We start from the raw sequence: 24845 nt of genomic DNA on the forward strand, positions 1-24845 counted from the left end.
GTGCCCCCGCGCAGTCCAACCGACACTCCTCGCCCAGCCTCGAGGCGCCGTGCGCATGCGCGCCGCCCCCTTGCCCCCTCCCACCCTACCGCACCCCCCCAGCCGCTCGGCGGGCGATGTGGAAGGAATCCCGGGACTGCTGAGCGGGCCGAGGCCCGGTGGGGCTCCCGGCGACCTCCGGCCTCGCTGCTAGCCGGGCCCGCGCGGCAGAGCCGGGAAGGACGCGGACCCTCAGTCGGGCGCTGAGGTGAGGGGCGGGGTAGGGTAAACCTTGAGTGACGCGCGGCTCAGCCAAACCGAGAGGCCGCAGCCGGGCCCCGCCCCTCCTGGCCGCTGATTGGCTGGCGTGTCGGCTGCGCGGGCGCCGTGTCGGCCCTCGTGCGCGGCCCCGCCCCCCAGGTACGGCGACCGGTGGGGCCGTCCGGGGACCTGGGGGGGGCGATCCGGTTCTAGGGGGGGTGGGTTCGGGGCCCTGGGGAAAGCGGTCCGGTGATTGGAGGGGCAGTCCGGTGGCCGGGAGGACCGGCTACCCCCTGCGGTGCTCCCGCCTGCTGCTGCCCGGCGTGTCAGCGTCCCGGCCGCAGCGGCAGCGCGCCGCTAACCGTGACTGGAATCGCTGCCGTAAGGACGCTGGGCCGTGCGGCGGCTCCCACGGTGAGGAGCGCTCGCCGGTTTCAGCGGTTTATCCTCTCCTCCTGCGAGGAGTGAGGAGCTTCGGGGCGGCGGGGGCTGCGGTTACCGTCAAACCGGGCCGCCCTGGGGCTGCCGTGATCCCTCGGTAGCGCTGCCCGCCCGCTGCCGCCGCCTCAGCCGTTGGGTAACGCCGGCGGAGGGGGCGGAGGCGCCGGGCCCTTTAACGGGCGGGGCGAGGCGGGGGCGGTGCTGTCGCGTTCCGGGCCGACCCGAAGCTCCAGCAGAACAAGAACCGCCTCCGCTCCGGCCCGCAGCCGGCCTGCCAGGCGCAACCCGCAGCCGGTGAGATCTGGGGTCTGCTCGGAGCGAGCCTGGGGCTCCCCGGGGCTCGGGGCTGCTTGCCGGGGGAGGGGGTGTTGTGGTCGGCTCTCTGTGCGGCTTCAATCTGGTGGCCCTGAGCCTCGGCGTAGAGCTGCGGGGTGATCTCAGTATAACGATAAGCTATCGGTGGTAATGGCGCGGGTGCATCTAAGAGCTGTGGCATTAACCGTTTCGGTGCCTCTCTCCTCCTCTGTGCTAAGGTCAGATGCTTCCATCGGTCGCGAGGAAGAGGAGCAGGGTCGAGACTTGCTAAGTGCTGATCTGCTTGTGCTCCGGACCATGGACTCATTGAGGGCGTCCCAGGTGTGAAAATGTACAGCAGTAACCGGGAGTTAGTGATTGACTTTGTTTCCTACAAGCTCTCACAGAAAGGATACAGCTGGAGTCAGCTGGAGGAGGAGGATGAGAACAGGACTGACTTTGCAGGGGAGGAGGACGAGATGGACGGGGTCCTCAACGGGAGCCCCTCCTGGCACGCAGCCAGCAGCCACATAGTGAACGGAGCCACCGTGCACCAGAGCAGCCTCGAAGTGCACGAGATCCGTCGAGCAGCCGACGTGAGGCAGGCGCTGAGAGAGGCGGGGGACGAGTTCGAGCTGAGGTACCGGCGGGCGTTCAGCGACCTCACCTCCCAGCTCCACATCACCCCCAGCACGGCGTATCAGAGCTTTGAGCAGGTAGTGAACGAACTGTTCCGCGATGGAGTGAACTGGGGCCGCATCGTGGCTTTCTTCTCCTTCGGAGGAGCCCTGTGCGTGGAGAGTGTTGTTAAGGAGATGAGGGTATTGGTGAAACGCATCGTGTCTTGGATGACCACGTACTTGACCGACCACTTAGACCCCTGGATCCAGGAGAATGGCGGATGGGTAAGAACACCTCTGTGTGCTGGGGGTGGCTGCCCGTGCCCTCCCTCGCTCCAGGCTGGCAGTGGGGCTGGTCAAACCGGCAGCTCCCTGCAATGTTTGTGCTAGAGCTTGTCCTACCCCTTGCAGGGAGGATAAAGAGTGTGTGGTCTTGCCTTCTGTGCTCTAAACCCTGTCCCAAGAGGGTCAGCCCACCGTGCTTTTTCTCCATCCCTGCTTTTTCTCCTCACTGGATGTTATGTAAAAGACCTGTTTTTCCAAGAGCCTTTGGAAATCTAATGTCATCCAAGCTTGTTCTTCAAGGAGAGCCCTGGCTTTGGGACATGTTCCCACTGTCATTAATAGCAGGGAGTGGAGCTTCCTCCTCTCCCAAGGCAGTGTTGTGGTGGGCTGGCTGGTGGTTTGCAGAGGTAGCAGCTACTTCTTCATTCTGGAAACAGCTTTTGCCTTGCTTATGGTGAAGTGAATCCCACAGCAGATCTCGGTGGGTGGGTGGGCTTCTGGGACTCTCTGAGCTGGTGTGGTGGGAGCCAGGGCCGAGGTGGAGGCAACCTCTGTGCTGGGGAGCTGCTAAGCCTGCAGCTGCTTTTCCCTTGGCAGGGAGCAGTGCTCCCAGCTGCCCCAGCAGCAAACCCTGGGAGCTCTCAGTGGTGAGGTATTAACATGAATAAGCATTTCTTCAGGAAGCATTCTTGAAATGCCGGGTCCGGCTGTGCGGTGCAGCCTGGGACTGCCGGCGGGAGGTATATGACCTACAGATGTCTGAGTTTTCATTTGGCTTCTGCATCTTAGTGATTCCCTGCTGCTGTAACCTTTACCGGTTCCCACTGGAAAGAGTTCATGCTGTCAGGCATTGGCATCTGAACAGTGGGGAATTGCCTCCTTGCTGGGAGCTGGGGCCTCTCAGCCCTCTTCAGCTCGCAATCCATTGGCAGAGCCCAGCATTTTGGGAAGGGGACAGGAGCCTTTGAGCCCAGCGTTGTGCTCTGCACCCTTCTCACAGAGCTCCCCAGCTCCCCGTGCCTGGCCAGCAATGCTGGGGACCCGGAGAAGGAGAGCCGGTGTACCCAGGGAGAGGGAGCTGGTTCAGGAAGGGTGAAAAAATTCCAGGAATTTGACCGCCCTGGGGCACTGCCTGGGTGGGGCTGCTCAGGCAAGGAGAGGAGCTTGGTTTCGATTAATGGCCTGGGATCTGCTGGCCATTTCTTCTGGCTGTATGTGGCCCATTAGCTCTCTCATCCTGCAGATAACCCTGGCCAAATACAGAGTTCCTTCCCCCTCCCTCTGCTTTTGGCTTTTAGACCACAGATTAGTTTTGGAATTAAGTGATCAAACTGGGGTTTCCAAGCTAGTGTGGCTGTTGCTGTTAGTGACGGATTGGGCTGTATCCTGGAGACCTAGGCGATAATGCAATCTGATTTTTTGTAAATGAACTCTCTGGGGGATTTAGATTAAATCACTGGTGGAAAATCACTGGTCCCTGCTGTGGGGAATCAAACACCTCCTCCCTCTGTTCCCCACCCCCAACCCACACGATTCAGACTCTTCAATTTTTTTGTGTCTGTCTCTAAATTAATTGTTTGGAACAAATATTTGTTCAACAGATTGCGGAAGGGTCAGGACTCCTCTCTATCTGACCCGCCCACCAGCTCTCTCTTTGAAAAATGCCGTTTCCCACTCAGGGGGACTGCCTTGCTCTCTTGTTCTAACCTTGAACCAGGCTTTTAACTTCCCTGCCCAGGCTGTGCCGCTGCCTGGGCTATGCTGGGAGCTGAATGGAAGCCAGGCAGGGTGGTGAAGGCCGGAGTGTGGGGAGTCCACAGCACCAGCCACCAAAAACCAGCCCTGGGCAGTGTTGCTGCTGCCAGCCTGTTGCAAACCCTGAGTGCTCATTTGACATCTTGGCTGTAGCTTTCTTCCACTCTGAGCTTTCATCATGTTCCTTCCTGTAGGAAGCCATGCCAGTCCACACCAAGGGACAGAGGCCATAAGAGCTCCTGAGTGCGCTTTGCTTTCCTTCGCTCTCGCCATTCCAGCTGCAGGGAGAAAGCCACTGGCCCTCTGCCAGCTCTCCCTGCAAGAGGAGTGCCACCCTGGCCTGGCTGTGATGGAGCCATCCCTCTCCTGCTGCCCTGTTTGCACAGGGAGTCTGTTTGGTGCGTTGGAGCTGTTAGAGCCTGTCCCATTCAAACAAAGCACTCCCGAGAGGTGCAGCAGGCAGGTCCTGGTGAGAGAGATGCAAGTTCTGGCAGGCCTGCTTGGCAGGGCCCAGGTGGTTTGTGTTTTGGAGCACTGCAGCACTTCTCTTCCTGGAAAGCCCCTCTAAAAGAGGGAAGGAGTATGGCTCCATAGCAAGTGCTGCACAGCCCAGTTGTGTGGGAAGCTCAGTTTCATTCCCCACCAGTGGAACAAAGGCAGCAGAGGAGGGCCATGAGGTGCAGGTGCCTTTGGAGGCTGCTGTGTGCTGGGCTGTAGCAGTTCTCTTGAGAAATCAAGTTTTGAGGCAAGGGGAAATAGTAAATCTTGCTCCATAATGTTAACATAGAAGTGTTTTGTCACATTTACTGGCTCTGCCTTGGTTTGCCCTCTGCTCTGCAATCTGGCACTGGGAAAACAAACAAACAAGAGCAACCCAAGGGGAACATTTAATAACCAGCCAGAAGAGAGCTGCTGCCTTGGCAAGCCATCAGATCCAAAAAGGAGGCTTTCCTGGGCCAGTTGCTTTGACCAGGACCAGGTCCCACTAGCTGTGAAGTTGAAATGGTGGTGCCAGCAGGAATTGGGAATTGTGGAGAGAGAAATCTGGTTGAGTGGGAGGGAAGGAGGGGGAAGCACAGGGTGAGCAGGAGAGAGCCTGGCAGGCAGAGATGTACTGACCGTGCCTAATCTGTTTGAGAAAGGAAAGTGAGCAGTGGTTCCTTCCTGGCTGTGACCCTCCAGTGCATGACAGCTTTTCCTTCAAGGCTAAATCCACATTCAGAGTAGGATTTAAAGGGGGTTTTCTGGATGAGCTTGGAGTTAGATCTGTGGATATAGAGTCAATAGGTTTGTGGGGCATATGGTGGGGACCCACATAAAGGGGCTGCATGAGGCTGGACCTGAAAGCAAATAGCATCTTTAGCACCAGTCTGTGATACATGAATCCCAACAAACTGTGCTGGGCTGATGGAGAATGAACTACTTCCTGCAAGGGCTCAGTGTTTCCTGGGCTCTCAGTTGACACTGACCACACAGGACTTGGTGTGCTGGGACATGTGTTGTGTCACCCTGCAGAGGACTAAAAGCTTGTGATTTTCTTTGGGGAAAACCCTTTGAACATGTCAATATAGCAAGCTCATTTTTATCTTTTCAATTTTTTTTTCTGAATGATAGGAAATGACTCAGCCTGGGTCATATGACAGCTCACAGCTGGGATTTCGTCCTGTGCTGGCTCCAGGCTCCTCAATGGTTTCAGGTTGAGAATTAGACTTTGATTCTGAGCTCTTTGAAAGTGCTTTTTGGCCTTGTATCCCAGGTATGCTGCACAAGCTGTCCCTGCCACTACCACATTTCCTGGGAGTGTGGTTTGCCAGAGTTCTGCCCTTCTGAGTGTTGCAAGTTGGGTTCTGGGGATGCCCCAGCACTTCTAATCCTGTTTGAGATCACAGCCATTTGTTCCATGTGGTGGTCAATGTGCAGCAGAACTGACTCACTGGAAATTACTGAGCTTAGGCAAGGCCACACTTTGCTGTCTTGAAGATGAATCCTGTGGCTTCATCTCAGGCTGAGAGAATTGGGGTTGTTCAGCCTGGAGAAGAGAGGGCTCCCTGCCAGTGCCCAGAGAGGCTCCAGCAGAGGTGGAGGGGGACTTTGGACAAGGAGTGACAGGAGAAGGGGGAATTCCTCCCTACTGACAGAGGGCAGAGTTAGATTGGATATTAGGAAGGTTCTGTGCCCTGTGAGGTTTATGAGACACTGGCACAGGTTACCCAAAGAAGATGTGGCTGCCCCATGCCTGAAAATGTTTGTGGTCAGGTGGATGGGGCTTTGAGCAACCCGATCTGTGGTGCTCAGCTGTGCTGTTGCTTTGCACTTTGTCCTCAGTAATTATTTTTCAACCTTGATCCCTTGCAGCTGAGATGATGGCCCCATTGTCATGGGGTGAAAAAAGTGCTGTCCTCCTGCCAGTGGGGTTCCCCATGTCCCTTCACTGTCCTGGGTGTTCCTCCCTGGCTGTGGGAGGTGCCAGCAGTGTCCTGACTCAGGCTGTCCTGCCTGGAGCAGCCAGCCCAGGTAGCTGTATCCTCACTGACAGCTGGAGATTGGGCTCAGCGTGCAGATCCCTGGCAGCTCCTCACCCAGCCTTCGACCTGGGAGGCTTTTCTGCAGTGCTCTCCAGGAAATGCCATTGGAATGACTTCCACTGCAGCTTCCTGCCCGGCCCACAGCAGCATTCCTGCCGCTAGACCAAGAGCAGTGCAGAGGCTGATTTCAGAGCTTTGCTCTTTACCCCCTTTCCTCGTTCTCCTTCTTTGGGGCCCTGCCTGTTTTCCTTGCTGCCTCTCGGTGTGTGGTGCAGTTTGATTACGTTCCTTAGATCTGTGATTACAGCAGGCGCCTGGAAAGCCAAACTCCTGCCCGTGGCTGGCTGTGCCTCAGAGCAGCCCACTTAACCCCGGGGTCTTTGAGCGAAAGGGATAGCATTTCCTTCACTCCCAGGGGAGCCACTGGCAACTCTGATTCCTAAAGCACTCCGAGGCTCTTTAATCCGAAGAGCTGAGTGTCATTTAAAAAAAGACCTGTGAAATAATTAACAAACTGTTTCTTGCTGCTCTGTGTTCACAGCTGCTCTCAGTAATGTCATTCCGCCTGCTCATCCTGCTCCTCTCTGATGCTGGAGCCGTGTCCCTGGAGCGCTGCCCGGGGTCTCTCTCTGCTTCAGGAGCAGGGGGGTGTCCCAGCACAGCAGAAAGGGTGGGTGGGAGCTCTCTTTTTCCCCAGTGGAAGCTACAGCTTTCTCTGTGTGTTTGGGCTGCTGTGCCTGATTTCCGTGGAGCTCTGGTGTGGTTTGTGTACATGGTTTCCCCCCGGGAGCAGCAACACGCCTGCAGCACACACTGGGTGCAGCTGAATGGTGATGTGGTGCTCTGAGACCTTTGCTGAAGCTGAGAAGGTTTGGTTTCCTTTGGTTCTTACCAGGCTGATGGCTGTAAGCACAGGCCCATCTTGACATTACAAGGAGTATTTCTCTAGCAGCTCTTTCCCCACTAGCTGTAAAGCCAGAGTATTCCCAGGAGGAGCTGGGGGAAGGGAAGGCATGGATATCAGTTGTAGAAGTGTTGCAGACCTGCTGAACCAAGAGGCGAGGGATTAATGGTGGCTTCTGCTGTGGGAGCAGAAGGGGGCTGGGGGCAGCTGCTCTGTCCCCTCTGGGGACCCCAGAGCAGCCAGGATGTTGACCTACCTGCTGATTCAGAGAGAAGGTATTCACCGAGGGTGGCTCTGCCTGGCCGTGGCAGGAGAGCTGCCACTCTCCTCCACCCTCTGCTCTCCTGCTCCACCCTCCCACAAGGGAGGGATGTTGCCCTTAAACACTATTGTTCTGAGCCACTAAAGATTAACGCACAGAGTGGAGACATGAAAGGGAAGCAGAGTCCCTCTGTGCCAGGGCATTCCTTGCTTTGTTGCCCTGACCTTGGACAGGGAAACTTCGTCCTCCCTGCTCCTCACCTGGAAGGATGTGCGGCATGAGTTCTTGGTGCGAGATCTCTTTGAAGTCCCGCTCCTAATCATTTCTGAGATGCCAAGAGCTCAGGTTAAGGAACATGCATTCCAGAGGCGTGGGAGAGCTTCTCCCACAGCGCAGCCATGGAGGGGGGCAGCGGGGCAGGCTCAGGGCACGCTGGCACCCATCCTGGTCAGGTGGGGAGGAGGGTTACCCTGCCACAGCACAACAGCCCAGCGGAACGAGGGTGCCGAGGGCTGAGCCGTTAGCAGATGGCTCCAGCTGGGCTCACCGGAGAGCAGGTGTGGGTTTCGGGAGCAGCCTTTTAAGAGAGATGTCAGTTTTGAACCCGGGAGGCTCAAGGGGCTGAGCCGTGGCTGCCACAACTCGCATGCTGGGGAGCTGTGACCTAGTTGTGCTGTAGAAATGCTCGGTTTATTTTTTTATTTTTAGGTATTTTGCTTATTTTATCCTCATGTTTAATTTAGTTAGCAAAAAAAAAAAAAAGAATCGGAGGGCTGAGCAGTGCTGGGAAGGACTGCCTGCAGGCGGGAACGCCGCTGCAGCTCCGTGCATCTCTCCAGCCGCCCGTGCCTTGTCTCGGACACGTGCTCACGTGTACCAGCCCAGTGCTGTCTCTCAGGATCTCTTTAATGGGAAACCCAGTGCACTCAGCGCTGCTGCCTGCCTCCGGGGTAGCGAGGGAGGGAGGGAGGAGCGGGATTCGGAGCGTTAAGCAGAGAGGCTCCCGTGGCCACAGGGACTGATTGAGTGTTGTGCTGTAACTGGTCTGCCTTCCCTCTGCTGCTGGGAGCAGGTAGCTGGGGGAGTTTGGTGTTTCAGGGGGCTTTGGGCTGGTTACTTTTTTGACTGCTGCTTGCTTCTACACTGGCACAGCAGGCCCAGGGAAGGGTAATGGGCTGTATCTGCAAAGAGGGAAGTTTCAGGGGGTTGTGCGATTCCCTTGGGGAAAGCTGTTTGAATTTATTGCATTATCCTCCTTCCTGCTCAAGCTTGTGTTTCAGCTGTGTCTGCAGACGTAGCTGCTGATTTAAGTAGATCCAATTAGTAGCTAGCTCCTGGCATCAGTATCCTGCTTGGGGAAATGAGCCCTGGAGATGAGGAGCCTCCGGTGGGAGCAGGGCTGGGCTCAGCCTTTCAGCCCCTGTTCCTGATCTAGGATGGACCCAGAGTTCCCCAGCTCACAGCCCTGCACCTGAGCTCAGAGGAAAACCGAGGCAGGTGTCTGCCTGGCCAAGAACAAAGAGCAGGCAGGTTCTCCCTGCCTGTACTGCTGCCAGGCAGGTGCTCTTAAGAGTGAAATCAAATACTCCAAAACGTGGCAAGCTGGCAGCAGGCAGGGCTTGGAGCAGGAGCTGGAGCTGTTCACGCTGGGACTGTGCAAGGGGCCTGTGGGCAGAGCCACGCAGTGCCCTGGCTCCTGGGGTAGGATTCTAAAGGGAGCTGCTGGAGCTGCCTCCTGAAGGAGCATGGAAGGGTTTTCTTCTCTGCTGGAGGATGAAGGGCTCTTTGTGAAGCTCAGAGAAGAGGTCTAGTCTGGCACGGAGCTGGTTTAGTTTGAATGCACCTAGTGCCATGATCAGGTGGAGCAGGACATCTCTGCATTCCTTCTCTGAACAGCACCAGTGCCATTTGCCCATCTCCCTGGTTTGTGCCACCATGGAAGCTGTGGAAGGCTGGGGACACTGCCTGTGTTGTGCAGGGAGCACGTCTGGTGGCAGTACGTGGCATTACTCTGTGTGTGTGACTTGTGGTGAGCTGGCTCAGGGTTTGGGCTGGGATGTGGGTGCTGGGTGTGTGTGTGGCCCTGGGTAGTGCCTGGGTGACATATGACTTACATATGGAGAAAATGAGGTGTTGCTACCTGTAAATCGGCCATCATGGAGTGTTGCAAGTGCCTTCATTCTGTACTCGTATGGCTCACCAGTGTATTAAACTTGCTGGAGAGCTAATGTCTTTTAATAGAGCAACTGACCTCATTTAGAAGCTTCCAGTGCACCAGCCAGTGATTATTTCATGCAACAACATGCATGGAGGAGCCCAGGGCAGAGCACAAAGTCTCCTTCTCATGCTGCACTGCTCTCTCTCGCGTTTGCTGCATCAGCTGCCTACTGTGCTTCCTGCCCTCAAGTCAGCAAGGATTTTGCTAAAAGGGACTTTGTGGCTTGAATAATTTCAGATTTCATGGAACTAACAGGAAGTGAAAACAGAATGAGCACATCTTCCTCCTCTTCCTGCACCTCCACCCTTTCCCCTTTTTCATTCAAGTGGCATGTAAGAATTACAGCAGCCTCGTGAGGTGCCGGGGCTGAAGTGGGAAGTGGTAAAGCTTGGCTGTCGCTCCTCCAGGATGCTGGTGGACGAGTGGCTGAGGCAGGAGAACCAGGCAGCTCTTCGCCAGGATCTGTCCCCTCTGGGGACTGTCCCTGCACCCAGCCTGGCTCCTGTGAGCCCTGGTAACGCCAGCATTCCCTGTGGGGTGGTTTGGTGAGGCTCTCGGTGCGGGTGAGGGTCAGAAAGAGCTGTCAGCATCGCCCACTCACCCCCTGGCAGAGGGAACGTGGCTCGGCAGCCGGGCACACGTGAGCGTGGCTCGTCTCCCCGGCACAGGTTTCCCCACGGTTACACAAGGGCACGATTGCACAGGAGCTCTGACGTCCAGGAAGAGCGGTGACAAGGTGAAAATTGAGCTCTGTTCCTGGGTGCCAGTGGCCCTGCTGAGGTGCTGTCCCTCTGCTCCGTGGCAGATAACCGGGACACGAGAGCAGGAGCCTTCCCTGCCCCCCGAGCATGCCCCTCGCACAAAGGCTGCTCTGCTGCGGGGCTCAGACACCATCTGTCCGGTGGGGACAAGCATCAGAGAGACCGTCTTTCCTCGGACTATTCCACTTAATGCCCTTTGGAAAACAATCCCATTCCCAGCAGGTGCTAATCTCTTGAGTGGATCCGGCTCAGCCAATGTGTTCTTCGCTGTGCCTTTGTACCAGAGCCGTGTCTCCTGCCATCCTTGCCTGCCCTCCCAGAGCAGCCCGGTGCTGGGCAGGGCTGTGGCACCTTCGGGAGCCCTCAGCCTGGTTAGCTCTGGGAGGAACACTGATGAAAGATGGATGCAAATGGATTAGTCATTCACATCGTCTCCGGCTTTAATACACATGAATGTTTCAGCAGATTTCTGGAACGGAGAGCGCAATTCCCTGCTCTCCATCTCGTGCTGTGCACAGCAGTCTCCCGGGGCAGGGACGGGGGTTACAGCTGTCACCGTAGCCTCTTTCATGTATTTGGAAAACGCTGAAATTGTGCTGAATGGTGTGGGGTTATTGCAGGTTCCCTGGAGCCGGTGATGAAACCAGTTTGACAGAAGGCTGCCGCGGCAAGGATTAGGGCTGGAATGTGCTAGTGAGGGTTTGTTTCTGCTTAGAAAAGAGCTGGCTCTGGCCTGGGCTAGGCTGGAGCCCTGCAGGTCTGTTGGGCTTTGGCCCAAGGGACAGCTTCCCTGCTGGACCCCCAAGCTACAGTCCCACAGCAAAGCCCGAGTGAGAAGAGAAAGAAGAGGGGGTGTTCTTATTTAATTGACTCTTTTGAATTTATGCCTGCCTCCTTCCCAGTCGCAGATTTCAATGAATGCCCTGGGATTTGGGGAGGGCCAGCACCCCAGGGTCCACAACACCCCAGCACCAGCTCCAAGGGCAGGAAAGGCAGGAGGGGCAGTGGGTGGGTGGCATTCCCTGCCATTGTCATGGAGATCAGCAGCTGCTTCCCTGGAGGTCACCATTTGCATAACAGTTAGAGCTGAGTCTCTGGAGTATTTGCACCTGCAGCTGCTGTCCCCAGAGCCCCTTCCTCTCTCTGTTCCAGAGCCCCTTCCCCACCCCATTCTGAGCCTGCCTGGGGTTGCTGGTGGGGACCAGTGGGGTGAAGCTGCAGCTCTTCTGTACCCATAGAAGGGGGACTGGAATTAGATGATCTTTAAGGTCCCCTCTAACCATTCTAGGATCTATGGGGAATTGTGTGTTTCTGTGGGGAAGGTCAGACCTGCCTTGGATGGCAGGTTCCCTTGCCATGCTCCTGAGTCAGGTGCTTACCTTGACCTCCACTGCCCAGCACTGCAGGCAGTCCTGTGACCTCTGCAGTCACACTCTGTGCCTGCTGCCCTCCTTTCAGGGCTGGGAGTGCTGGGGGCCACATGTGTATACAGCATCAGGGGGAGCAGGGCAGAGGGAGAACCTCTAGGATGTCTCTTCCATTCATATCACAAAGGGACCCACAGAGCTGTGTTTACAGGATCCCAGTGGCAGCCTTTGGGAATACTTATGTTTTCTTTTATTCTTGAAGCTCTCAGCTGCCTTTTCTCCCCTGTGCTTCACCTCCAGGTTCGCATATGCCAGCCCCATGTGGTGAGCTGGCAGCCCAAAGGGGCTCTGGGAGCAGGTTGCTGTCGATGCAGGGCTTTGTTGTGGTCTGTGCTGAGCTGCTGCCTTTCTTTTTCCCTCCTTGTCTTGCTGCTCAGCACAAAACTGTTCCCAGCATCTCATTTACAAATGTCTGGTCATCCAGATGACTCTGCTCCCGGCCGGTGGTTGCTGTTAGACCTCTGAGCAGGAACACAGCTGTACTTACGGTGAAGGTAAAACAGAAACAGCCTTGTTTTCAAGGGAAACATTGCCTCGTGATGAGAATGCCTGGGTTGGGAGTCAGATGCTGTGGCTCATGCTGCTGGCTCGCACACAGCTCTGGGAAGGGCACTTAACCTCCCCATAGCTCTGTTGATCCATCTGGGAACAATGCTGACTTATCCCACGGGAGGTTCTGGGGAGCCAGATCATTTTTGCTAAATCCCATCAGGCTCCTTGGGTTGGAAAGGCTGCTGTGCACGCTGAGGTGGGTGCTGGGGGTGTCTCACTGGGCTGGCTGGGTGTTGGAGCCCTGGGGAAGCTCCAAAGCTCCTGCTGGAGTCCAAGTCTCCATGTCAAAGTTTGACTAAATTAACTGGGATCTACTCCAGTAGAGGCTGGATCCTCTCTGCTGATTTTCAGAGCTTTGTCCTGATATCTCAGTGACCTCCATACCCCTCACCCCTTGTGCAGGGCAAGCTTTGAGCCCCAAACTGCCAGAGCCCTCCCCTCTCTGCTCTCCTGCCTCACCAGAGGCCAGATGGGAGTTTATTGCCCACATCTGCTTCCTTCACCTGCCCTTCATGGCTCAGTGTCACCGAATCCTCTTTCCCCAAGTGCTGGGGCTTATCTTGAAAGAGGAACCTGCTCTGCTCTGCTCACCCTGAATGGGATCCAGCAACTGTTCCCCCTCCTGCATGGGCAGCACTGTGAATGAAACCAACCAAACAATGAGAGCCTCAGATTTTGGTGTTCCCCTTCCCAGGCTAGGATGTGAGTAGTGTCTCAGTCAGAAGTCATGCTTCTCTAGCCTGCTCTCCCACTTGAGACAGAGCACTTCAGGTCAGACCTGCTCCTCTTCTTGCCTTTTTGCCACAGGGTTGTGTGTGGGCACTGGGCAGTGTTTAAATGGTTGCTGCATCCCCCACAGCGCTGGATTGCAGTTTGGGGCTCTGTGAGTGTCCAGAGAACTTTTGGCACTGCAGAACCTCCCTGCCCCAGCTCTGGGGGGTGGTGGAGCCTGACTCTCCGGGTTCTGTGCCTCATGCAAGCAGCATGTGCAGCTGGAGGGAAGCATGCCCTGCCCCAGCTCCTCCAGCAAGAAAATGAGCATTACTTCTCCAGCTCTGGAGAGGAGAGACAAAGGCAGGGGATTGCCTCTTGCATAGGAATAAGATCTGTGCTTGCTCATTGCCTGCTCTGGAGCATCCTCCTCTGGGCCGTGTCAGTGACCCGGGGTGGGAAGGGGATGTGACGCCCTTCTGATGGAACAGCCTGTGCTCTCGGCTGGAACAGGCCCACAGAGTGGGACACTGACGTGCTGTTGCTACCACAGTCCTTGTGATCAGCTCAGGAATTCCAAATATTTCCTCTCAGATAAAGGTGACTGGGGGAGGCCAGAAATATCTGGACGTGTCCGGACAAGCCTGAGATCCAAACACCAGGCCAGAGAGGTCGGGCTCAGTCCTGGCAGTGCTGGGCTTCAGGTGCAGAGCGGCCCAGGCCTGGGATGGTGTGGGAACAGAGCAAGCTGCCTTTCCCTAACCTTCAACCCAGCCCCAGCATGGGCAGGGAGGACGTTCTCTGCCTGTTTTCCCACTCCCTCTGGTCTGGGATCTGGTTCCCAGGGGACACATCTGGGATCAAAGTTGTGCAGAGGCTGAGCTATCGCAGCTCCTAGGGTGGTTTCCCTGGGGAAGGGCAAGGCACTGTCCTCGGGTCCCCTGCAGCCCCCAGCTGTGGCTTCAGCAGCTGCTGCTCCCTTCCCAAGGGAAGGAGAGGGGCTCAGGTCCCTCCCTGCTGTGCTGGGCTCTGCCTGTAGCACCCGATAGCTCCGCGCTCGCTCTGCGCCATTTATCTCTCCTTCAGCAAACACTTCCTTTTCTTGGAAGCAAGGGCTTCTTGGAACTGCCTTTCCCCAAAGGCACCACATGCCATGGAAAAAGCAGCATGGAGAGGCAGCTGCCAGCCCTCCTTGGCTCTCTGCCCTGCTGGGGGGGCCTCTCCTGGTGCCTGCCCCACACAGAGGCTGGCTGGGTGTGTGGCCCTGTCCAGCCCTGCAGCCTTGCTGGGCACAGTGGGGACATCCCTGCTGTGGAGATGTGTGGGACTCTCAGTGAGGCAGGTCCCACTGAATCCCTGAGGAAATCAGATCTGGGGGATGCAGGCACCTTCCTCCAGCTGAGCATTCTGCAGCCTCAGGTGCTGTGAGCAAGGGCTGGGATGTGTGTCCAAGGGAAGGATCAGCCCTGGAGCGAGGGCCCTGGCACTGAGAGGTCAAAACATGTGCTGACTTGGAAGGGACCCACAAGGATCATCAAGTCCAACTCCTGGCCCTGCACAGGACAGCCCAGCAATCCCACCATGTGCCTGAGAGTGTAGTCCTTGAACTCTTATTCAGGCTTAGTGCCACCACCACTGCCCTGGGGAGCCAGTTCCAGTGCCCAGCCAGCCTCCTGGTGAAGAACCTTTTTCTAACATCCAACCTAAATCTCCCCAGACACAAATGTTGTAGGGGTGGTGTTTTTTGGACAGGTGCTTTCTGCCCCAGTTCCCTGTGCCCCCCATCACTGCCAGCCTGCTCTCAGTTTGCTGCCACTGCCATGCCCTGTCACAGCTCCATACTCATCACCACGTATCAGCATAAGGATTTCCTGTGCCAGAATTTAAAATATCTCCTTTTTGGGTTTGGGCTCTGCTCCTGTCCCTCTCCTGCAGCACATCACTCACTGTTCCCTGGGTGAGTGGACTCACCTTTCTCCCTGGACAGCATCTGCCTGTGAGCTCCATGCTGCCCATTCCTGCAGGGCCAGGACACAGTACAACACCTCCATAGATCCATGCCAGCTGGCAGGCATGGTGGGAAGTGAGCTGCATTCTGCCACTCTGTGTGGGTGGTGGAGTCATGGGGATGACTGTCATACCCCTCAAGAGGACTCTAAGTGAGGTGGCAGCAGTGACATGCTCCAGGGTGTGTTAGCAAAGTCCCTGTGTCCCAACACTCTGCATTTGTGAGTACCTCCTCATGGTCATGGGGTGTGGAAGGCAGCTGGGGGAGCTGTCTGCTGGGGCATGGAGAAGAGCTTTGGTGGCAGAGGTGAGTGCTGAGGTGCACAGCTTATCAAGGACCCAGTCCCCTGGGCTGAGGATCCCTGTGGCCATGAAGAGGGACACAGCCCAGCTCCCTGGGAGTAAACATGCAGGTCTGCTGCACACCCTGCTTTGAAAAAGTGTCTGAGCTTGCTCATAGGTATGTGGCAAGTGAGGAGATACCCTGGAAGCTGTGACCATCCTGGGGCTGTTTGGTGGGAGCTGGGAGAACTGGCACCATGTTCCATGGAAGAGAGGCACCTGGATGCCAGCCATGACCTGGGCACCAAACCCCCGCAGCCCTGGGGCACAGGCTGTGGGCAGGTGTGGGAGGCAGAGCTGGCAGAGCAGGCAGGCAGGAATGCTCCCCCTGCCTGTGCAGAGGCTGTGGCAAGGCGTGACAGCGTCAGCAGGGCTTATCTCTGCTTTCCCAGAGCAGCTGGGTTACTGGAACTGCTCTCACTTACCAGGAACCCAGGCATCTTGCTGGAAGATGGGCTCAAGGTGCGACAGCATCGAGCCCCTGCTGACGCTGAGCTACTGGTGATCCCTGAGCCTGGAGCTCACAGCTTCCTCTCCATCCAGCTCTGAGCCTCCTGCTCAGCCCTGATAAACCTGGGAGATCCTGGCCACGTGTTTCCCTGCTGCCTTCCCTGCTGTGTGTGGCTCAGGGACCCCAAGAGCCTCCTTACCATGGGCTGAGGTCTTCCCAGCTCCTGCTGCTGCTGGAGGCAGCCGGCTCGGACAGGCCGGGCTGGAGTGACTGCATTCCTGGCCAAGCCTCGTGCTTGGCCTGCTCTCCTGAAGCCGTGGGAAGGCAGTAGCTTGGCGACCCAATGTCTGCCTTCGCCGCAGGGATTCGTGAAATCCAGCTCGTGTTGTGGAGTAACCTGCAAGGGCCAGGATGTGGCAGTGGGAGGTGGGAGGCTCCACTGTGGACACAAAATCACCGGGGGGATGCACGGTGTGGGCTCCCGCAGCCATGGGCACCAGCCCTGGTGCTGCTTGCACAGGCCTTGGCCAGGGAATGGAGCCCAGCGGGTTCCCACTGCAATGATTTCTATCACACTTGGATGCTAATTTTAGAGAGCCAAGAGCACGTGATGCATCCCCTGCCCTGCCCGCGTGGTGTTCTCCTCACAAATCCTTTCTGGCATCCTCTCATGACTGTGCTTGTCCCCTTGCCCTGTGTGCATGATTCAGAGCAAGGAAGCACAAGGCATCTGTCATCTGCCCAGTCCCCACCACCGCTTTCCTGCCACCAGCCCTTCCCTCTCTGTTCCACTCACACCCCCGTGCTCACCACTCTCCTCTTTCCACAGGAGCGCTTTGTGGACCTCTATGGGAACGATGCTGCTGCCGAGATGAGGAAAGGCCAGGAGACCTTCAACAAATGGCTCCTGACGGGGGCGACAGTGGCTGGAGTGCTTCTGCTGGGATCCCTGCTGAGCCGCAAGTGAGCGGCCGCCGCCGAGCGCCTCCACCGCCACATCCACTACACTCCGCCCCCGAGCACCGGCACCGGGGCAGCCCCTCCATCCCGGCCGAGCACCCTGCTCCACGGAGTTCTCTCCCTCGTGCCGCCAGCTCCTTTTATTGTAGCCCGTCTTATTTACTGTTCCGTTGTGTTTTAAAAGGCGCTGAGGCCAATGCAGCACTTCAGCCACCAGCTCCCAGCGCTGGGGAGATCCAGGCAGCTGGCGGGGGGCACAGGCTAGAAGGTGTCCCAGCCCTGCAGGGTTCTCCAAATAATTTGGAAGAGAATAAACAGACTTATTTTTGCATGTGTGAGTGCGTGCGTGTGTGTAGATGTGTCACTAATATAAAAGTTCCCCAGCCAGAGCAAGGGTCAGGCTCCGTGCCCCCGTCTCTGGCACGCACAGGCACCAGGGAGAGGCAGGAGCTTCCCTGCAGCATCCCTATCCTGTCCTTGCTTCTCCAGTCAGAGCTCTTCCCTGAGGCAGGGGGAGGAAGAGGAGGAGGCAGAGGCCAGAGGTGAGGGGCTCTGCCCTTGGTCAGAATTCCTTTCTCCCCACATTCGCAGTTTCTGGGAGCTGCGGCCTGTCCCAGGTGAGGATGGTGTGCCAGGCCCAGGGCTGTGCATGGTTTGAAGGGTTCTTTGTCCTCTTCCTCCTCCTCACTCCAAATGTAGATGGCTGTGGGACAGTGCTCATCCCTTCCCAGCCTGTTCCTCTGCGCTGGCAAAGGAAGGAGGCAGGAGAGGGGGAGAGTGCTTGTCCCTGGCACAAAGGGCTTTGCAGAGAGCTGGGGCTGTGGTGTCCGGGAATCCAGAGCTGGTGATTGGAAGGGTCAGGGGAAGCACCTTCACAGGGGTGGCAAAGCCAGGGAGCAGCTGATTCATGAGACGAGCAGGGAAGCAAGCCCAGGGGAGATGGAAGTGAGGGCTGGCACTGGCTGAGAGCCATCTCCACCTCTGGGGAGCCTCTTTGGGGACAACAGGAGCTGTTGGCCTCTCCACTGCTGTTCCCCGCGTTCCCAGTCCCGTAGTGCAGGCAGTGCCCATGCGTGGCTGTGATGGCTGCATGCAGTGACTGAGGTGTCTGCCTTCCCTCCCCCTCATTCCCACGCTGCTCCTGCTGCTGCTGGAGCAGGGAACCTCCGGCCTTTGAGCTGAAATTAGCTTCCACAATAAACGCCCCCATCCTTCGAAGCCCACCGCGGGCAGACACAGCTGTGTACATACTGCCTGCGCTCTGCTGTACATATACGAGTAGTTTTTAATTCATTTGTGAATACTATTAATGCTATTTTTGTTATCTTGTCTGTCCGTATTTATGTGTGGGACCGTGCTCCCTGCAGAGGCCAAGCTGGGAGGGATGGAGGTGAGGGGAGGACCGGAGGTTCCAGAGGGGCTCACTTGGCCACTGAGCACGGCCTCGCGCTCCTCATGTCGGAGCCACTCCGGTCCCGCGTGGGGAGCACGAGGATTAGCATTAGCCCATTGAACGCTTCGGTTTGCAGGTGGAGGTGAATCCACAAATAAATTTGTCATTCGAGCTGCTGCTGGTGCTGTGGTCTTTGCAATCGTTGGGAATTTGAGTGAGCCAAAGGAGTTGGCTTCAGTGGGAGGGAGGGATGGATGGATGGGAATGAGGTCCTTTCCCTGCCCAGGGAAGAGTTGGGGTGTTCCAAGGGCAGTTTGCTGTGGTCCAGAGGGATGGTGGTGGGGTGGGGTGGCACTAAAGGGTGAGGGGGAGAGGAGAGACCAGGGCAGAGGGTGTTGGTTCTGGAGACATGGGCTCAGCACCCATGAGGAGGGCAGGGGACTCACAGCCTCGCTGGGACCACAACCCCCGCATTCCGGGGCTACCGTTCAAAGAAGCACCTTCCCTTTGTGCGGGGCTCATCCCAGCACGGTCTGGACCACACAAACACTCGGCCTGTTTTGGGATGTCACGAGAACGGGGAACGCCGAGCCACCCCTCATCCCTCCCACGCGCCCAGCTCAGCGTTCCGCAGCCCCCCTCCCCTGTCCTTTCCGGGCACCCCCGGAGCGGGGGGCGGCCCCGGGCCCCGGCGGGCTCCGTGGGGCGGCGGGAGCGGCGGGAGCCCGCGGACACGAGCACCATCCCGTGGGCAGCGGGAGAGCTGCGGCCGCTGCGGCTGCGGGGAGCGGCAGCGCAGGGACCCCCGGGACCGACAGAGCCGCGGGGATCGGAGGGAACCGAGAGCCCCGTCCCCACCGCCCGCAGGCCCCCGGAGGGGACGGAGCCCCTCCTGCATCATTTCATGTCCCACCATCCAGCACCACGGCACAGCCAGAGCCTCTCGCAGCAGAGGACGCAGAGATGCCCGGTGGTGGATCGGGAATGGGACCGTGCCCGGCAGACAGGGTGATGAGGGGACTCCCCGAGACACCCACAGCACACAGGGCTGAGCTACCTCCCCTTTAATCCCTGCCCAGGGTAGGGGCTGTGGCTCCCGATATGGCAGCCACGGGGGCACGGTGGCACCGGGACGGTGATGGGGACACGGCTGGGGGGCTCCCACGAGGCAGGTGTCTGTCTCACGGCTCATACTGCAGGTCCGTGGCGATGAGCACGAAGCCCTGTAAGGAGTCAGGGTGAGAAAGGGGATATGGGGGACATGGGGGACCCCGGGGAAAGGGGACAGTGGTGGCACCCACCTGGTGCAGTGAGAGCCGGGGTCTGAGCAGGCTGAGGCCACGCGGGAGGGGCAGGGGGATGCCAGCCTGGAGCCACTCTGTGGGGAGACAAAGCCGTAGCAGGGGATGGCCCTGGTGCAGCTGTGGGAGGATGGGGGGACAGCACGGGGACAGCACTTACTGTTTGCCCGGGGAACCCCAAAAAGCCACAGACTGAACTTCAGCAGGGTCTCCAGACGCTTCACCTGTGGGGCAGGCAGGCCCTGAGCCCAGCTCAGCACAGACAGAGGGGTCCATTCTGCAGGCAGGGCTCAGCCCCCTGCCCGACTTGCCATGCATGGGGTCCACAGCCCCCAGATCCCTCCAGGGTGATGTGGAATCCAGGACTCCCCTTGGCTTCCCTGGCACATCCACTCACCTCCACCGGGCCCACATTTGATGCCACTTGTGTTATGTGGAGCCTGTAGGACAAGATCAGGGTCAGAGCCAGGCACAGGGATGGGAACTGTCCTGGCACAGATATGAACTGGGGGCAGGATGGGGTCTGAGAAGGCAATTCGGGACTCAGGGAGGCAAAAGGACAGAGGTGGAGAGTGGGGGAGCTCTCCAGGTACATCCATGGGGAGCTCAGACCCAGCTCAGGGTCAGGCACTCACCCTGTCAATCTCACAGTGCCCCCGAGTCTGTTCCTGGTAATTGTCGGCTTCCCCGTCACGTTGGCATCCTGCAGCAGGGAGAGACATTGGAGAGACCAGGGCAGTGCCAGCTGCCCCCAGTATCCCCCAGTACCACCCAGCTGGCCTCAGGCAGGAGCACAGGCACACCAGCCCCAGCCAGGCCCTTTGGGGTCCCCTGGCTCCCCGAGCCGTGGCAGCAGCAGGCACTCACGATGTTCAGCAGGAAGGCAGGGGCACGGGTGGCGTTGGGCAGCACCACGAAGGCCTCGGCAGAGCCGAGCAGGGTCCCGTGCAGGGCATCAGGATGGCAGGAGAGCAGGGGCTGCTGGCGGGCCCAGAGGTGCAGCTCCATGGGCTGGTCTGGATAGAGCTCCTGCAGCTGGGAGGGACAGGGCAGGGGTGGCACAGAGCCATGCTGGCCATGCCCCCAGCAGGTCCCCACCATTGCCCAGGTCCCGTGTACCCATCACTGCCCACATCCTTGTCCTGGGGTGTTCCCTTCTGCCTGCATCCCATACTGCCTGCAACACCTGCCATTTCCACTGCACCCCATTTCCTGTCCTGTCCTGTCCCTCGTGCATCCCATTTGACCTCTGTGCTATCCCATGTTCCATCCCACCTGCAACCTTTCCCTCCTGCATCCCATCCCTTTCCTGTCCTTCCTTCATCATTTCATGTCCCACCCTCCAGCATCCCATCACATCTCCTATTCCTTCTGCAATCCCATCTTGTGTCCCAAGTCCCATCCCACCTGCATCCTGTCCTCCTCCATGTCCTGCCTGTGTCCCCTTGTCCCTGTGTCCCATCCCACTCACCTGAGGGGAGAAGATCCCCATGCTCTTGGTGCTCAGCTGGAGTGGGAACCGCCGGGGAACCTGGAAGGCAGGGAGGGGTCAGGGGCTGGGGCTGAGCAGGGGTGGGCATGGGGACAGCCCGGTGGGGACAGCTCTGCTCTGCAGCCACCCCTACCATGTCACTGGAGATGATCCTGCGCAGGGCCCCGGCTGTGAAGTAGGTGAAGGCGGCCGAGTTGCCGACGAACTCGGTGACAGCCAGCAGCAACGTGGGCTCGTGTGCCACGGGCGGTGTGATGGGCAGGGCCGTGGGCAAAGCCACAGGCAGTGCCATGGGCAGTGCCACAGGCAGCGCCACAGGCAGTGCTGAGGGTCTCTGCTGGTACGTGCCCACCCTGAAGATCTCTCCCTGCACATACACAGAGATGGATGTGAGGATCAGCCAGGCTCCCCTGCTCCCAAATGTGGCCCAGGGATGCCCAGGATGGCATTACCTTGAGGGCAATGTCCCCATACTCCTCTGTGAAGGCTGGCGGTGCCAGGAGGGAGTGGTCGATGGCAGCAATGGTGTCCAGCTGGGTGGACACTGCAGGGACATGGAGGTGGATGTGAGGAGTCAGACCCCCAGCCCCCTCCCACAGCCTGGGGGTCCTGCAGACCCTGCTGGGCACCAGCCCTGTCCACAGCCCCCCAGGACCACCCTGGGATCCCCTCACCTACCTTTCATGTGCTTCAGGGCAGTGTCCAGCCTGTCAATGCCCCTCTGGAGCACGAGGCAGAGCTGGAAGCAGAGCAGGGTGTCAGGGATGACCCAGGGTCACTGGGCTGGGGGGACAGGGACAGCCCAGGGCTCAGGGACTGAGCACCCACCTGCTTGTTCAGCTGCTGCCGCAGGGTTCTCTGGAGCAGAGGTGCCAGCAGGTTGTAGAGCCAGCTGCAGGGCACAGTGGGGTGCTCAGATCACCTCATGGCCCCCACCCAGCCTCCCCCAGCCCACCACCCTGCCTGGGCACTGATAGCCCTTGCATGCCAGGGACAGCACAGAGCAGGGGCCTGGCATCACCTGTATCCACGGTGGAACTCCATGTGCAGGTCGGTGCCGTGGGTGTCACAGGCGGCGCTCCAAACCGTGGGGTGGCCACCGCCGTCCTCGCTCACGCCCAGCACCGCGGCCACGGCCACGTCCTGCATGCCCAGCTGCACAGAGCCGCTGTCCTGGCTGGGGACAGAGCGGGTGAGCGCGGGGACAGCGGGGACACTGCGCCACCCGGCTGCTGTCCCTGTCCCCATGGGCACTCACACGGCTCCCAGCTGCGCTGCCCAGTCGGCGCTGAGCTGCACCCGGGCGCGCTGCACCGTCAGCCTCAGCCCCACGTCCTCGGCAAAGTCCAGCGTGGATTCGTTCATCTGCAGCTCGTGGATGCGAATCCTGCACAACACAGGCGAGTTGTGCTTGTGGCTGTGGCACAGACAGGGATGGGGACAGGGACAGGCAGCCCACGGGTGGCTCCTACCGTGGCACAGCATAGGTGAGAGTTCCCAGGAGGGTGTTGTAGGAGCCCGTCAGGTTCAGCTCGTGCTCCTTCTGCAGCATCGACTGGAGCAGCTCCAGCCCAAAGCGCCGGCCTGGGGCAAAGTGGGAATTTGGGGTGACACCAAAGAAGGGGCTGGGGCACCTGGGGTGTCAGCAGAGTGAGCAGCCAGGACCAGGATGGTCCTTCCGTCCATCCTTCCATTCCTGTCAGACTTGCCATCATTCCTGGGGGTGCCCATTGGTTCCCCTCATTCCCCATCCTTGGCAGTCTGGATGGGGACCCCGCTGGTCCCCCCATCCCTCCCTACTCAGGAGCACAGACTCACCAAACTCCAGCGTCCTCTGGGTCAGCCAGACCTTGATGCCAGGGCTGGTGGTGGTGGGAGAGACACAGGTGGGCAGCAGGAGCAAGAAGCAGAGCCATACAGGCTGGGACCTGGAGGCTGGAGCAGAGGACATGTCTGGGGGACACACAGCAGGTGTAGAGACCCCTTCCCTGTGCAGCAGCACAGCCAGGACTTATACTGGGGACAGGGAGACCGGGGTGACATCAGCACACATGGGGACACTGCAGCGCTCTGGCCACCGAAAGCCCAGCCTTGCCCAACCGTGACTGAAAGGGGAAGCCCCATCGTGGGAGCAGGGCAATGCAGGGTCCCACACCAGCCCTGCCAGCCCCACCCTGGGGGTACACAGGAGCCAGGGACACCAGCTGGGGCTCCCCACAGGGACATGGGATACATGGGGACACACAGAGACCCGGCTGGGGCAAGGCCACATAGGGCTTCAGCTGCGCCCTGCCTGGGAGCAATGGAGCAGCAGGGGACAGGGACACAATGAGCTGGTCCAGGGGGCTCAGCCCATTTGCACCAGCCCTGTTCCCACCTTGGGAAGGGCTCTGGGAACCCTGTGTAGGGTTACCAAAATTTCAGTGGGGATCGGGGTGTTTGGGGTGCAGAAGCAGCCCCCAAGGAAGTGATGGAAATGTTGGGACAGTCAGAGTGAGAGCAGAACTGTGCAATCCCCTCCAAAAAAAACCCAGCTGTGGGGAAGGAGCCAACAGTTCCAGACCCTAGGGACCGTCCCCTAGCCAGGATGAGCCCCTCCAGTGCCCTGGGCTGTGGATGAGCCCCTCCAGTGCCAGGGCTCCAGCTGCCCTCCCGGATCCAGCCTGGCAGACACAGAGGTACCTCTAGTAGGGCCAGGGCCTTCTCTTGGCACCACAGGAGCACATAGAGCCCACATAGAGGGGCAGCCTCACCAGAGGGACCACAGCCCACATAATGCACCTTAGGGAGGTCTTCAAAGCAGCTGCCCACCGGCCTGGGATGCCCAGTGCCACCAGCCACAGCTGCAGGGGTGACCAGAGCCCCCAGCAGTGACCCAGAGGCCAGCACTGACCCCGACCCCCAGCCCAATGCCTACCAGAGCCCCTCCACCCCAGGGTGCCCCTGCCCTGCAGCAGCTCTCACCGTGCCCGGTGGGTGCCGTGCCCCACACCGCAGCTCCTGCCATGGGTCCCGCAGCTCCTGCCATGGGTCCCGGCTCCTCCGTGTCCCCGGGACTGTACGTGGCAGTGAAGAGCAGGGACCAGCTCTGACGCCAATGTCCATCCCGGGTCCTGGTCACACCACAACGTCACCCATTTCCCCCGTCCCTAATCCCTTCCGGGATGAATCAGGTCCCACGAAAACACCGAGGGACCGGTTGGGGCGCAGGTGCCCGCGGGCTGGGCGCTCCCTCGGGCTCTCCTGTGCATCCTGGAGCTGCCGCATCCGGCATCCCGACACGTGCAGGGGCTCGGCCCTGCCAGCCCCGCTGCCAGCCCGGGCTGGCCCCGCAGCCGCTTCCCGTGCCAGGCACCGGGGGTGCCCAGGTACCCGGGGGTGCCACCAGCGTCCCCTCAGGAGGGGATGGATGGCGGCCAGGGCTGCATGGCGAGGGCTCGGTCGTGGGGTACACAGGGCTTGGACAGGGGTCAGGCAGAGACCTGGGGACACACACGGACACACACGGAGCCCCTCTCCCCACGCTCCAGCGGGAGGTTCCAATCAGCGGCAATGAACAAGCAAGGACGGCACCCGCGAACACGGCTCGGGAACAGCCCCAGCGCCTCCCGCGCTGGCCCCGGCCCGAGCAGAGCCCCCAGCCCCTGCTCTCCTGCCCCGGGACCTTCCAGGCTGCTCCAGGCGGGCGGTCCGAGCCGTGCAGTGCGAGCGGGCACCGGGAGAGGGACCCACCGGCCCGTCCCGCCGCGCTCAGGGCTGGGAGGAGGGCGGGCGGCGGAGGAGACACCGGGGGGCGATGAAGAGGAGCCGGGGGGTGATGGAGGGGACCCATCCAAGGATGGACGAGTTCATCCACAGAGACCCAGAGCCCCCGGCCCCCCTGCGTGTCCCCTGCTGCTTTGAC

The 24845-nt window shown here is 59.1% G+C and overlaps 2 protein-coding genes across 8 annotated transcripts; one reads left to right on the plus strand and one right to left on the minus strand.

The window, feature by feature from the left end:
- Positions 1-70: 70 nt before the first annotated feature.
- On the plus strand, positions 71-18319 carry BCL2L1 (BCL2 like 1). Of its 7 annotated transcripts, none has more exons than XM_074553348.1 (3): positions 71-247; positions 1215-1880; positions 16625-18319. In XM_074553348.1, the coding sequence occupies exons 2-3, from the start codon at positions 1326-1328 to the stop codon at positions 16760-16762; spliced, it is 693 nt and encodes a 230-aa protein (XP_074409449.1). In that variant the 5' UTR covers positions 71-247; positions 1215-1325; the 3' UTR covers positions 16763-18319. The 7 variants fall into 7 exon arrangements, with proteins under 7 accessions (XP_074409449.1, XP_074409452.1, XP_074409450.1 ...); XM_074553351.1 differs by having other exon boundaries at positions 1220-1880; XM_074553349.1 differs by lacking the exon at positions 71-247 and adding an exon at positions 258-399.
- An 858-nt stretch (positions 18320-19177) lies between these two features.
- Positions 19178-22946, minus strand: LOC102065534 (bactericidal permeability-increasing protein-like). The gene is made up of 15 exons (XM_074553841.1): positions 22760-22946; positions 22414-22525; positions 22200-22328; positions 21963-22118; positions 21770-21833; positions 21620-21680; positions 21394-21485; positions 21075-21308; positions 20921-20980; positions 20317-20484; positions 20085-20152; positions 19847-19889; positions 19610-19673; positions 19450-19526; positions 19178-19371 (listed from the first exon to the last, which is right to left on the minus strand). Exons 1-15 carry the CDS (start codon positions 22890-22892, stop codon positions 19330-19332), a joined length of 1503 nt encoding a protein of 500 aa, XP_074409942.1. The 5' UTR covers positions 22893-22946; the 3' UTR covers positions 19178-19329.
- Between the last annotated feature and the right edge of the window lie 1899 nt (positions 22947-24845).

Source organism: Zonotrichia albicollis, chromosome 17 (genome assembly GCF_047830755.1).
Source record: "Zonotrichia albicollis isolate bZonAlb1 chromosome 17, bZonAlb1.hap1, whole genome shotgun sequence".
NCBI lineage: Eukaryota > Metazoa > Chordata > Aves > Passeriformes > Passerellidae > Zonotrichia > Zonotrichia albicollis.

What these genes read in the sequence shown, in the direction of transcription:
- BCL2L1 (XM_074553348.1), top strand. Translation starts at nt 1,326, where the DNA reads ATGTACAGCAGTAACCGGGAGTTAGTGATTGACTTTGTTTCCTACAAG. An exon ending in TCCAGGAGAATGGCGGATGG is followed by an intron (nt 1,881 to 16,624) that starts GTAAGAACACCT and finishes CTCTTTCCACAG; the next exon opens with GAGCGCTTTGTGGACCTCTA.
- LOC102065534 (XM_074553841.1), bottom strand. Translation starts at nt 22,892, where the DNA reads ATGTCCTCTGCTCCAGCCTCCAGGTCCCAGCCTGTATGGCTCTGCTTC. An exon ending in CTCACCTATGCTGTGCCACG is followed by an intron (nt 22,329 to 22,413) that starts GTAGGAGCCACC and finishes TGTGTTGTGCAG; the next exon opens with GATTCGCATCCACGAGCTGC. An exon ending in GAGTTCCACCGTGGATACAG is followed by an intron (nt 21,834 to 21,962) that starts GTGATGCCAGGC and finishes TGTGCCCTGCAG; the next exon opens with CTGGCTCTACAACCTGCTGG.